The 14,127-nt window shown below is 50.2% G+C and overlaps 1 protein-coding gene across 1 annotated transcript; it reads right to left on the bottom strand.

Moving 5' to 3' along the window:
• Window positions 1–11,746: 11,746 nt before the first annotated feature.
• LOC127756408 (uncharacterized) lies at window positions 11,747–13,233 on the bottom strand. The gene is made up of 2 exons (XM_052281746.1): window positions 12,381–13,233; window positions 11,747–11,850 (listed from the first exon to the last, which is right to left on the bottom strand). Exons 1-2 carry the CDS (start codon window positions 13,231–13,233, stop codon window positions 11,747–11,749), a joined length of 957 nt encoding a protein of 318 aa, XP_052137706.1.
• Window positions 13,234–14,127: the final 894 nt, after the last annotated feature.

Raw genomic sequence — 14,127 nt, 5'->3', positions numbered from 1 at the left:
TGGTGTTCGACCTCCTCGCCACCGTCTTCCACACCTTCAACGACCCCGCCGACCTCCTCCGCTGCGCCGCCGTCTGCCGCTCCTGGCACGCCGCCGCCGCCTCCGTCCGCGACCGCCACCCGCTCTTCTCCCGCCGCCCGCCGCCGCCCTGCCTAGTCTACACGGCTGACCAAGGCAACGACCACGGCGACCGGCACCGCGTCGCCACCGTCTTTCCCCTCGTCGGCGGCGGGAGGACGTACGAGGTGACGCTGCCGGTCGAGCCCCCCATCCGCAACAGGTCATGGTTGGGCAGCTCCCACGGCTGGATCGTCACCGCCGACGCCGACTCCGCCGAGCTCCGCCTCGTCAACCCCGTCACCGGCCAGCAGATCGACTCGCTCCCGCCGGTCGACACCATCGAGCATGTCAGGCACCGCAGCCAGAGCGCCGCCGCCGCCGCCGACGACGACGACGAAGATGACTACGATTACGAGATCGTCCAGTACAACTGGACCATGGAGCAGCGCGACGACCGGCCACCGACCCAGGCGAAGGCCGACAAGCTCGCCGCGTACCTCCTCATGCGCGCCTTCCTGTCGTCCGACCCGGCGGCGGACGGCGGCGGCTGCATCGTCGTGCTGCTCCACACGCCGGACTACCAGCTCTCGTTCGCGCGGGTGGGCGTCGACGAGCGCTGGGCTTGGGTCAACCTGCCCGACTCAGACTTCTACACCGACGTCGTCTACAACGACGGCGACGGCATGTTCTACGCTATCACGTACCTGGCCGCCATCCACGCCTACGACTTCTCCGGCGGGCCCTCCGCCGTGCGCCGGACGATCGTCCTAGCTGACCAGTTACACGGCGTCATCGACAGCGAGACCAAGTACCTCGTCCACGCCCCCGACGGCGACGGGTGGCTTCAGGTGTGGAGGATGATGAAGCCCGTGCGCACGGGCGCGGCGCACGACGCCGGCGCCGACACGACGCGGACGACAGCGGTGTATAGGAAGACGACGATCTGGATCAAGGTGTTCCGCGTGGACCTCGCCGCGCAGAGGCTGGAGGAGACGGCGACGCTGGGCGACGGCGGCGACAGCCACGCGCTGTTCATTGGGTGCAACCAGCCGTTCTGGGTGCCGGCCGGCGGCGACGGCGAGTGCCCGGCGGGCGGTGTGCTGCCCAACCACATCTACTACACGGACAATGAAGAGGACTACGCGCTGCTCTTCCCGGAGTCGCCCAGGGACATCAGCGTCTACAGCGTCGCAGACGGCAGCTTCTCGCCGTTCCGGCCAACTCAACCATGGCTGACTTGGCCATTGCCGACTTGGCTTGTTCCCAATTTCGGATACTATCGTCAGTGTTTAAGTTAATTAACACAGAGCAGCTAATTTGTTTGTTTGTTTGATTGATTAACTAGCATGGTGGCCCGTGCAATCTAGCATCATTATGTTTTCTCTCATATAATAGCATATATGTTTTCTCAATGTATTATTCAAATATATTAAAATGACAACGTAATTTTAAATTTTGTACTAACTTTACGAAACTACTAATTTATAATATTCATATTGTATTTTATATACGTGTTAGTTATTAATTATTTTTAATATCAAATTTTAGTTATTTGTAAATTATATTTCTGTATGGACTCTAGACTCGTCTTTCAATATTTACTTTTTTAATTCCAAATTTTAGTTATCTGTGAATTGTGTGAATTGTATTCCTATATAGACTCTAGACTCTTCTTCCAATATTATTTATTTTTAATTCTGAATTTTTATTATTTCTAATTGTATTTTCTATGTGGACTCTAAATTCATCTTTCAATATTCTTTAATTTTTAATTATTAATTTCGGTTACTTCTAAATTATATTCATATATTGACTTTTCTTCCCATGATTTTTTTATTTTAAAATTTTAGTTATTTGTAAATTGTGTTTTTATACGAACTCTAAACTCTACTTTTAATTTTATTATCTTAGTTTTAAACTCCCATATGGACTCTATACTTCTAATATTCCTTATTTTTAAGTCCGAATTTCTATTATTTCTTAATTGTATTTCTATATGGACTCTATACTCTACTTATAATATTCCTTATTTTTAATTCCGAAATTTCTATTATTTCTTAATTGTATTTCTATATGGACTCTATACTCTTATTCTAATATTCTTTATTTTTTAATTCCGAATTTTAGTTATTTATAAATTGTATTTCTATATGGACTCTACTCTCCTCTTCCAATATTCCTTTTTTTTAATTTCAATTCTGAATTTCAGTTATTTATAAATTGTATTTCTATATGAACTCTAGTCTTCTCATCCAATATTCCTTATTTTTTAATTCCGAATTTCAACTATTTCTAAATTGTATTTCTACATGGACTCTGTTTTTCTTTTGTAGACCGTGAGAGCGAACGTGGAGGCTTCTCTTTCTATTCCTTTAATATTAAAGTTAATAGATGTTGCTTTCATTATTTAAAGCTAGGTTTTCTTCTCTGATGTTTTTGTTGTTCTAATTATTGTTCAATCCACAATCGGGCTGAACGCATAGACTAAAATTGACATTTTTTCCCCTAACTTTTGTGCTGATAAGATTGGACTTATTTTTTTTACCTGTATGGATCTGACCAATTTAGCTACATTTTTTAAAGCTAGAATATTTTTTAAGGGTCCATGCCATTGAAAATGTGGCTATTTAGAAAAATGATATCACAATTCATTTGTTCGTAGCCGTGCCACTCCAATTACGAAATTAGAACCATACCACTGTCGTCACTTTTTTCATCCATCATCTTCCTTTCAGTCTTCTTCCTTCCTTCTCCATCTTCTTCGCGGCCATTGCATGTCGTCGGCGTCGATGCAGGCGTCGAGCACCTCCCAGTCCCTCCCGGGAGGCACGGGGAGCGCCACCCGCGCCACCGCTGCACCTAACGACGATGACGACTCTCACGCCGCCGAGGGAGGCTCGATGTCGACGAACCGCAGGAAGCGGAGCACACGGGGGAGGTCCCTGGAGGAGGCGGAGGAGGGGGAGGTGAGGGGAGGGAAGAAGGAGGCGGTGGTCACCATGAATCATGGACTTGACATGAGAAAATACCATATGCAACGTTTGCAAACAATATTACTTGTCGAAACATTCAAATAAATACTAGGTGCAACACTAAAGAAATATCCATTACAACAAGAAAAATAAGGCCTTGTTTAGTTGGGGAAGATTTTTTTGTTTGGTTATCACATCGGATATACAGACATACATTTAAAGTATTAAACGTAGTCTAATAACAAAACAAATTACAGATTCCGCCAGGAAACTGCGAGACGAATTTATTAAGCCTAATTAATCCGTCATTAGCAAATGTTTACTGTAGCACCACATTGTCAAATCATGGCGCAATTAGTCTTAAAAGATTCGACTCGCAATTTACACGCAATATGTGTAATTGGTTTTTTTCCTACATTTAATACTCCATGCATGTGTCAAACATTCGATGTGACATCATTAAATATTTTGTTTTCAAAACTAAAAAGGGCCTAAAAAATGTGCAACAAAGTTGATTTTTAGTTGAAACTACTTTCCCTTTCTCACATATGAAACACAATTCTTTTAATTATTGAAACATACATTTTTTTATCATCGGAATATAAAGTGAAAAGGTAATCTCCAAAGTGAAACTATCGCAATAAAGTATGACCCAAAGTGCAATTAACTCTTATTTTCGCTTGCATCGGGCACCTGCTACAAAATATTCTCCTAATTTGTTTGGGAATTCCGTACCAAAACAGCATACCGGCCGCTACAATGGCGAAAATACTTACGATCAGACGTCCGATCCAGCGAAAACTATCGGACACTCGGATGGCGGACGCACCGTATAACACTCGTATAACACCTTTCACAGATTATGAGCTAGCATGCATACAGTCTCTTTTTCAATACCAAAACCTTTCTCTCTCACATCAGATAGCTCACGTACTACTCTTGCCCTCTCTCCCCTACGCATGCATGCTGTAGCGCCCGTTCCGTCGTGGCGCCTAGCGGGAAAACTATCTCTTAAAAACCCTAATTGCGAAATCCGTTTCCTTGCTTGTTGTCTAGTGTCCGTGCCATCTCAGATCTCAAATCCCCGATCTATCGTCGAGTTCAATCCCGAATCCAAATCCTTCCCAAATCAAATCCCTCCGCAAAAGTCTAATTCGCCTCCCTAGGGTTCGATGGGCCGAATCCCTCTCGGCCCATCTCCCCCTCCCTCCCCGGCTCTCTCTCTCTCTCTCTCTCTCCGCCCCCCCGCTTTGCCCAAGCGCTGCACGCGCGTGCGCGCGAGCCGCGCCGAGCCGAGCCCTCTCTCTCCGCATCCCGCTGCCGTTCCCGCCGACGCCGCCAAATCGTCGCCGCGCGCCGATGCTTCCCGCGCGCGCGCGCCGTGGTGGCCGACCGGCCAGTCGCCGCCGCCGTCAGCCTCTGCCGCGCCTGCCGCCCGTGTCGCCGCTCCGCTCCAAGCCGCCTCCGCCGTCATCGCCGTCGTCATCGATTCGGCCCCGCCACTCCCCGCGCGTGCCTCCAAGGGACGGAGGCAGAGCCCTCCGCCCTCCCTCTGCCGCGTCGCTCTCTCTCCCCCCCCCTTTTTCCCGAAGCGGCAAGAAGGCAAGCCCCCCTTTCTTCCCTCCTTTTTCTCTTTTTCTTCCTCCGCCGGCGTCATTCCCCTCCTCCCTGTCGCCGATTTGGCCGCTAGCCGGAGCGCCAGCTCGCTGGCTTGACCGTCCAAAGTCGGTTCCCCTCTCCCAAATCGACATTCTCGCCCATATAAACCCAAGTTCCCCCCCTTTCCTTTCCTCTCCCATTCGCCCTCGCCCCACCGCGCCATTGCCGTCCCTCTGCCACTCTCTCGCCGACCGCCGCCGTCGCGTGTGCCGGAGGAGCCGGTGCGCGCTAGGACGTGGAAGGGGACTCCGGACGCGCCCTCTTCTTCCTCTTCCCCAGCCCGAGGCCGGAGAGATCGCTCCCGTGCCGTCGGCCCATCGTCACTGCGCCCTTCCTCGTCGCGGTAGTGTCGCCCCCCGTTCTCCCTCCTCAATCCCTCCCTTCCCCCTAGTTTCCGGTAGAAGCATGTGTAGCCTCCCCGTAGCTAGCCGACGCCGCCCCGACCGTTGCCGCCGCTCACCGTGTGCTCGCCGCCGTCGCTGCCCGAGCTCCGTAGCGCCCGCTCGTCGCCAGCCTCGCTCGGCGTAGCTCCGCCCAATCCGACGCTAGCAATGGATTCCCGTAGCCGCGTAGATGCTCTCACCGCCGGGAATCGACCCCTCGTGACCTCGTCGCCGTTTCCCCTTCTCCCGCCGCCGGTTGCCGCCGCCGCAATCCGTCGCCGTCGAGCATCCCCCGGCAAATCCGAGCCGTTGGCTCGTCTCCCCTCGTCCCGTGCAACCTCCCGATGTGCTCGCTTTCGCTTGTATCGCCGTGGTTCGCTCCGCCGATTGCCACCGCCGTCCGCCGTCCGTTCCGGCCGCCATCGTCGTCTACCTCCCGCCGGTCCGCGTGGCAGCCACGTAGGCGCCAGTCGGCGCCACGTCGGCCGCAACCAGGCCGACTAACCCGACCAGCCGCGCCCTCCGCTTCCCTCCCCGTGCGCGCGGTCCACCGCGAGCCGTGAGGCTACGCGTGGGCCCGCCGCACCGCGTCCTCCGCAAGCCGCGCGCATGCGCCGCGCCTCCCTCCCAAAGCCCTAGCACGCCCGCGTGCACCTCGCTCACGATGAGCCGAGTCGCTGACAAGCAGGTCCCACCCGGGACCACGCGGGATAGACCCGGCCCACCGGCTCTCTCTCCCCTCCCCGCGCGCGCGCGCCTTGGGCCGCCTTCTTGGGCCGGCCGGCCCGTTAAGCTCGGCCGAGCCGCCCCTTTCTCTCGGGCCGCGCCCTAGCCGCTCGAGGGAAGTCTAATTTCCCTCCCTCCTCCTTTTCTTTTCTTTTCTTTTTCAAAAAGGATTTAAATAAATCCTTTTCCTTTAGAACAAAAATCCAATAATCTTAGAAATTCAATATCTTCCCAACCGTAAGTCCGTTTGACTCCGTTCAACTTCCAAAATTCCTCAAATCTCGAGATCTATCTAATGGCACGCTTAGAGGTCAATAATAGGGCTTTATTTTCGCCGTTTGTTGAGTTGTCCTATTTCGCGTGTAGTTTCGGAGCCCGAAGACCCGCAGTGCGAGGATTTCGAGGATCAGGCTCAAGATCTCGAGCAAGGCAAGCCACCTTTGAATATATTGAGCCTATATTTGAACTTAATTAATTTGCTTGCAAAATATTATGCATTGATAGGATTGCACTTAATCTGTTTGCCTCGTCTGCAAGGCAGACCGGTGGGCCTACCCAACTTGTTGCATCTGATCCTTCCACTGTTAATTGTTATATCATGTTCCCTTGTAATCACCTAGTTGCGCCTCGATATTCGTGCACTCTGTGCGAGTATCGACGGTCGCCTTCAAACTTAAAATCTGAGTAACTTCTTGGGTAAAACTTGGTTTACAAAAGCTTTGGAAAACCCGACGCCTGGGTCGGTGCCTTGTGAAAGAAAATGAGTTTTAAAAATAAAACTCGCGACACAAGGCCATTCCTGGGCGGAATACTTGTGCGGTCGCATCTAAGGACCGATTCCTTTGGAATTATATCCGAGCATACAATAGTGCGACCACACGGGTGGAATGGGACGCCCCTGGCTGAGTAAATTGCTAATCGGGGGAGCCTTGATGCCGAGAGACATGTGGATTCAACGGGGTGGTGTCAGGGAGAAACCCCGGGCTTCCTGGCACAGTATGGTCTGGGACCTAACCTGTTGTTGGTCTGGGACCCCTCTCGTCGGCATATGGCAACCCTGTGTCTGCTCTCGAAATGCCTTGTCATGAAAGCCCTTAGGTCACCAGACGTGGCCGTTCTACACGGGCTGGGTGATTCGGGTTAGTAATGTCGTGTGGGTAAAGTGTACCCCCTCTGCAGAGGTTAACAAACTGTTCGAACAGCCGTGCCCACGGTCATGGGCGGATGTGAGGTGATTCCTAGCGTAGTTTTGTTTGACCACTGCCTTGTGAAATTTGCTGTTGAGAAATGGGTTTGATGTTTGGAAAATCAGCGGCTGATGGGATCAGCCAGGCCCGGGTGGCCGTTTGAAAGCTGTTGGCCAGGTGCCAATCTTGATCAATTCAAAAGACTGGTACATTGCACATACTCCGACCGGACGAGACGCACTGTCTCACCCGTGTCGTTTGAGAAGCACTCACTTAGTCGTTTCAGAAATAAGTTCAAATAAAATCAATTGCAAAAACAACAGCTTTTCCCTGAAGCCTGCATTAAACACTTATTTCCCATGGCTTGCTGAGTACTTCCGTACTCACCCTTGCTCTATATAAATAATCCCCCCCCCCCCAGTTGCTGAAGAAGATGAAGCGGATCCCGCCGATGAGGAGTTCTTCCAGGAGCAAGCCGGCTACGATGAGTTTTAGGGTTTCGGCCTAGTTCCCAAGTCGCGCCTGTGATATGTGGTCCAAGTCTTGGCTTCCGCGTTTCCTTTTGTAATGCAGTTGTGAGCTCGGGAATGTCCGCAGCCCAACATGACTGTACCCCTACTCTGTAATAAAGAGACCCCTGTTGCTGTGATATTCTGTCTTCCTGTGATACCAGCACTGTTTCCTGGGACTGGTATCGATTAACAGGTTAATTTGGAGCGTCACGGGCTAGTTCCGCTCGGGACTAGTTCGGGGCGTGACACATGCATTCTTTTAATAAGCTTCAAATGTTTTTTTTCCCAATAACCATATATCAAATTTATGATTCGATTACACCATTATATTCATTTTAATTAAATCTTCATAATAAGATATTACATTACTATATTCTGATCGAAATATTTCATTTTTTTGCAATAAATGTTTTTAAGTGTTTCACATTATTTTATTTATATATTTCAATGTATTCGATTATCCTACGCCTCAATCGTCGGTGGAGGGGAAAAAATCGGTCGCTCCCCCTCCCCCCACGACGCGCGTGCGCGCGCACATGCGCCCTGGGTCCCACGATGTGTCACTGTCTACCTGTTACTTGTCCCAACCACATACTCCGTTGCAACAAATCACCTACATATTTTGGAAACCCTCTATTAAGGAAATTCGTTTTATTTTTTGTTCCACCAAAAAATATTTCACCTAGTGTACTCACAATGTTTCACTATGTATAGATCTAATATTGCAGTGAACCGAAACATTCTTTTGCAACAAATCACTCATATATTTTGGAAACCCTCTATTAAGGGAATTTGTTTCTTTTTTTTCACAAAAAATGTTTCACCTAGTGTACTCACAATATTTCACTATGCATAGAGCTAATGTTGCAGTGAACTGAAACATTCTTTCGCTATTTGCTGAAACATTATTTTCATATAAGGTGAAACAACGCCCAATTTAAACGACTAAAACATTTTCGATCTACTTAGTGAAACAATCTCAGTATACTTGGTGGAACATTGTGCAACATTTTTTAAAAAAATTCAATAATAAGCTAAAAAAAGTTTCTTCGAAATATTTTAAAGATTTAATTGCAACAAATTTAATGGTGCAATCGGATCATGATTTGGACAAATAATTTAAGAGAAAAAGTGGATTTAAGTAGTTTTGCACGCATGTATCATGCTGACGTCAGTGCCCGATTTTCCCCCTCCCCCATCGGGCGCCCGACGCGTAGGCTCCTCCATAAGTATTTCATAATGTTTCGCTAGTTTATTTGCAAATATTGCATACCATGTTTTTAGAATGTTTTAGTTGGTAATTTGTGATGTTTCAACACTTATAGCTTGATGTTTCATACGTCATATAAAAATGTTTCAATAAAACTAAGTATTTGCAAAAATATAATACATGTTACCAATGATATTTTTTCGATGTTTCACTTGTTATGACTTAATGTTGCATCTATTTGTTGATGGTGCTGCAGTTCGTATATTTAAAATATTGCATCTTTTGGAACATTTTCATTGAACGAGAACACATTTGATAAAGTGATGAAATATATTTTTATAAGGGGTGAAACAATATCCTATTTTTACAGATATTTTTCTTCATCAAATATAATCGTGTGGGATCTTGTTGTAAAAATTTAATTGCAATAAATATAGTGATATAATCGGATCATGCATCGCATAAATATTTTAGGATAAAAAATAGTTTAGAGTTAGTAGAGTTTTATACTGCATGAGGAGGGAAGAGAGAGCAATTGTGATAGTGTGTATGTATGACTGACTGCATGAGTATAAAGCTATAACTAGAGATAGCTAGAAAGCGCATTTGCATGTGGCAGTAGACCGTAGAGACAGAAAGACTAGTGCATGGGCGTCCGATTTTTTGCTATTCCTCATACGTCCGACGCGTAGTTAATCATGGAAGAAACCGTCGTCGGTACAAAACAGAAGCGGATGCGGTTGCGGTTGGGATTTTCAATACCGGTTTCATCCCGTGCATATACATAGTCCATCTGTCCGTACACTCAGTTACCGATCGAGTTGGAATCGTGCGTGACCGGCCGAACTGCATATCTACGCATACGCACGCAAATCGCAATCAGATCACAGTCACCCATCGTCGAGCTCAGCTAGCTGTGCGCTTCGCATGATGGACCTATCCTCCTCGATGGTCACGTCGCCGGCGACGGCGAGCTGGTCGGACATGGTGTTCGACCTCCTCACCACCGTCTTCCACACCTTCAACGACCCCGCCGACCTCCTCCGCTGCGCCGCCGTCTGCCGCTCCTGGCACGACGCCGCCGCCTCTGTCCGCCGTCAGGTTTCCCTGGACAACCGAAACAAGAACTCGAGCAAAACTCAAACACACGCGAGAGGTGGAAGAACAAGTGGACACAAGTGTTTGTGCTGCGATGAAGCTGCAGCGTTTTCTGTTTTTTCTTCTCCTTTTATTGTGCGAATTGTAGACATGCAACATGCAAAACTTCCGGATCACTGCACACGCCGCGCGAGTTTGCCGCGTCCATCCCCACGACCGAACGACGTGCGCTTATGCCCCAAAGCTCGGATCCATCACAAGCTAATCTCGCTCTTGGATGCCACTACATGCACGGCTTCCACACGTTGGAGCTCATGCACTGACCATGCACAAAAACAGGAAATTTAACTAACTAACAGAATACAAGATTTACCGCCAACATCAACCCCGTCACCGGCCAGCAGATCGACTCGCTCCCACCGGTCGACACCATCGAGCACGTCAGGCACCGCAGCCAGAGCGCCGCCGCCGACGACGGCGAAGATGACTACGACTACGAGATCGTCCAGTACGACTGGACCATGGAGCAGCGCGACGACCGGCCACCGACCCAGGCGAAGGCCGACGAGCTCGCCGAGTACCTCCTCATGCGCGCCTTCCTGTCGTCTGATCCATCGTCGGACAGCGGCGGCGGCTGCATCGTTGTCCTGCTCCACCGGCCAAAGTACCAGCTCTCGTTCGCGCGGGTGGGCGTCGACGAGCGCTGGGCTTGGGTCAACCTGCCCGACTCGGACTTCTACACCGACGTCGTCTACAACGACAGCGACGGCATGTTCTACGCTGTCACGCACCAGGCCGCCATCCACGCCTACGACTTCTCCGGAGGGCCCTCCGCCGTGCGCCGGACGATCGTCCTAGCCGACCAGTTACACGGCGTCATCGACCTCGAGACCAAGTACCTCGTCCGCGCCCCCGACGGCGGCGGGTGGCTGCAGGTGTGGAGGATGCTGAAGCCCGTGCGCCGCGCCGCCGACACCCACGGCGACACGACGCCGACGACGGCGGTGTATAGGAAGACGACGATCTGGATCAAGGTGTTCCGCGTCGACCTCGCCGCGCAGAGGCTGGAGGAGACGGCGACGCTGGGCGACGGCGGCGACAGCCACGCGCTGTTCATCGGGTGCAACCAGCCGTTCTGGGTGCCGGCCGGCGGCGGCGACGGCGAGTGCCCCGGCGGCGCGCTGCCCAATCACATCTACTACACGGACAACGAGGAGGACTACGCGCTGCTCTACCCGGAGGCGCCCAGGGACATCGGCGTCTACAGCGTCACCGACGGCAGCTTCTCGCCGTTCCGGCCATCTCTACCATGGCTGACTGGGCCATTGCCGACCTGGCTTGTTCCCAATTTTGGTTACTACTGTCAAGGTTAAGTTAGGAAGAACTAAATTAATACAGAGCAGCCAAGTTTGATTGATTGATTGGTTGATTTTTGTTGCATTCATTATTTAAATCTACGTTTTATTGTCTCTGATTTTTTTTTTGTTTTAATCAGCGTTCAATCCAAATGTCGGGCTGTGCATAGAGTGTGACTTTTCTTTTTCCTTCTAAATTAAATTTTGTGCTGATAAGACTAGACTTCTTTTTTTTTTTTCCTACCTGTATCGATTTGACCAATTTAGCTACATTTTTTTAAAGCTAGAATATATTTTTTAAATGCTTATGAAATCCGAACTTCTCTAGTCATCACTAGTTCACTACCTCTTTGAGGGAAAAAAATGGAACTCGTTTCTTCAGTTAACTTCATCTGATCGTAATACATACATTGGGAGGGGCTCTGTTTTGTGCTTTTATAATATGTCTCATTAGTTCTGATTATCCTCATTTGAGGAACATTTGTTGTTAACCTTTTTAAATTTCTCTTTCCACTCTCAATATAATCATCACGACGAACATGTGATCCGCATAAAACACATAGGCCTCCGAGGCCTCGGACACCCTAGGCCATGGAGCGGCACACGACGCCGCAGCGGAGGAGGTCGGCGGGGTCGTTGAAGGTGTGGAGGACGGTGGCGTGGACGTCGAAGAGCATGTCCGACCAGGCTAATGAATAATGCATGTCATAAATTTAAGTCAATGGTTATACAATTTTTTTTTTGCCAACTTCGTGTTTGGTGTGTGCTTGCTTAATGTTTTTGTTAGAGTGTGGTTGTGAACTTGTTTTTTTTGACGATTTTTTAATAATTGGTTGTAACTCTTTCAGGCCAAGATGATATTCCATTATTAAAAAAAATTCTTTCGACAATAGCTCGTATGGTAGTCGTCCTCTAAATTTCGTCATCCACATCTAGAGGGGCTAAAAAGCTGGAGTAATTCAATCATCGTTGCACATGCAAATGCAATCCTGCAGTTTCTACATAGATGTCGACTTATCGAGAGAAATAGCTACTTCCTCCGTTTCACAATATAAGACTTTCTAGCATTGTCCACATTCATTTAGATGTTAATGAATCTAGATATATGTATGTGTTTAAATTCATTAACACATATATGTATGTGGGCAATGGTAGAAAGTCTTACATTGTGAAATGGAGGAACGGAGGAAGTAGCCGGCACCCAGAACGGCTGGTTGCACCCGATGAACAGCGCGTGGCTGTCGCCGCCGTCGCCCATCGTCGCCGTCTCCTCCAGACTCTGCGCGGCGAGGTCGACGCGGTACACCTTGATCCACACCGTCTTGAACACGGTTCTGATGGCGCCGTCCGCCGCGAGCCAGGTTGTCTTGGCGCCGTCCGCCGCGCGCACGGGCTCTAGCATCCTCCACACCTGCAGCCACCCGCCGCCGCCGTCGGGGGCGCGGACGAGGTACTTGGTCTCGGTGCCGATGATGCCGTATATCTGGTCGGCTAGGACGATCGTCCGGCGCACGGCGGAGGGCCCGCCGGAGAAGTCGTAGGCGTGGACGCCGGCCTGGTGCGTGACAGCGTAGAACATGCCGTCGCCGTCGTTGTAGACGACGTCGGTGTAGAAGTCCAAGTCCGGCAGCTGCACCCACGCCCACCGCTCGTCGACGCCCAGCCGCCCGAACGAGAGCTGGTACCTTGGCCGGTGGAGAAGAACGACGGTGCAGCCGCCGCCGCCGCTGTCCGACGATGGATCAGACGACAGGAAGGCGCGCATGAGGAGGTACCCGGCGAGCTCGTCGGCCTTCGCGTCGGTCGGCGGCCTGTCGTGCCGCTGCTCTATGGTCCAGTTGTACTGGACGATCTCGTAGTCGTAGTCGTCGTCGGCGCTCTGGCTGCGGCGCCTGACGTGCTCGATGGTGTCGACCGGCGGGAGCGAGTCGATCTGCTGGCCGGTGACGGGGTTGACGAGGCGGAGCTCGGCGGAGTCGGCGTCGGCGGTGACGATCCAGCCGTGGGAGCTGCCCAGCCATGACCTGTTGCGGATGGGGGGCTCAGCCGGCAGCGTCACCTCGTACGTCATCCCGCCGCCGGCGAGAGCAAATACGGTGGCGACGCGGTGCCGGTCGCCGTGGTCGTTGCCTTGGTCAGCCGTGTAGACTAGGCACGGCGGCGGCGGGCGGCGAGAGAAGAGCGGGTGGCGGTCGCGGACGGAGGCGGCGGCGGCGTGCCAGGAGCGGCAGACGGCGGCGCAGCGGAGGAGGTCGGCGGGGTCGTTGAAGGTGTGGAAGACGGTGGCGAGGAGGTCGAACACCATGTCCGACCAGCTCGCCGCCGGCGACGCGCCGGCGCCGGTCGAGAGGTCCATCACGCAAAGCAGGCGGCTAACTAACTAGTTTTGATTGGTTTGAGTACGAATAGGATGTGAAGAGATGAGGCACTTAATTTGCCGATCTGTCATGAACTCATGCATGATACCCTGTCAGTAACTGACTGTACGACTGGGCTACAGCGGAGATGAATTCTAATCCCTCCGGTAGACGAGAGGGCTATACCAATCGAAGATGAATTCTAATATCTCGCGTGTGAAGGTTATGAAAAATTTTCAAACATATAAGTTCAAATTCGATTTTTATAAATTATATAAAAAGCAAGAAATTAAACTCAAACATCCACAGCCAAATTTATTATTTTTAAGTCCAAATTTATTGTTTTTGTTACATCTTAAAATATTACATTAATTAACTATTTAGTTGACATAGGTGGACGTCCACCTAGTACATGTTTAAAACAGTTTCCCCATACCAATCGGACTAGGTAATCACGAGTGTTTGGATCCATGCATGTCGAAAAAAAAAAGGGAAAAACGTCAGGATGGTAAGAAAAGACGGTCAACTCACTCATAGTTGAAACCCTCCCTTCCCCACATCAAGAACTACTAGTACACAACTACCAGGTTACTGTGGTTTACATTTTC

This window comes from Oryza glaberrima, chromosome 12 (genome assembly GCF_000147395.1).
Source record: "Oryza glaberrima chromosome 12, OglaRS2, whole genome shotgun sequence".
NCBI lineage: Eukaryota > Viridiplantae > Streptophyta > Magnoliopsida > Poales > Poaceae > Oryza > Oryza glaberrima.
This window is presented reverse-complemented; position numbering and strand designations above follow the sequence as displayed.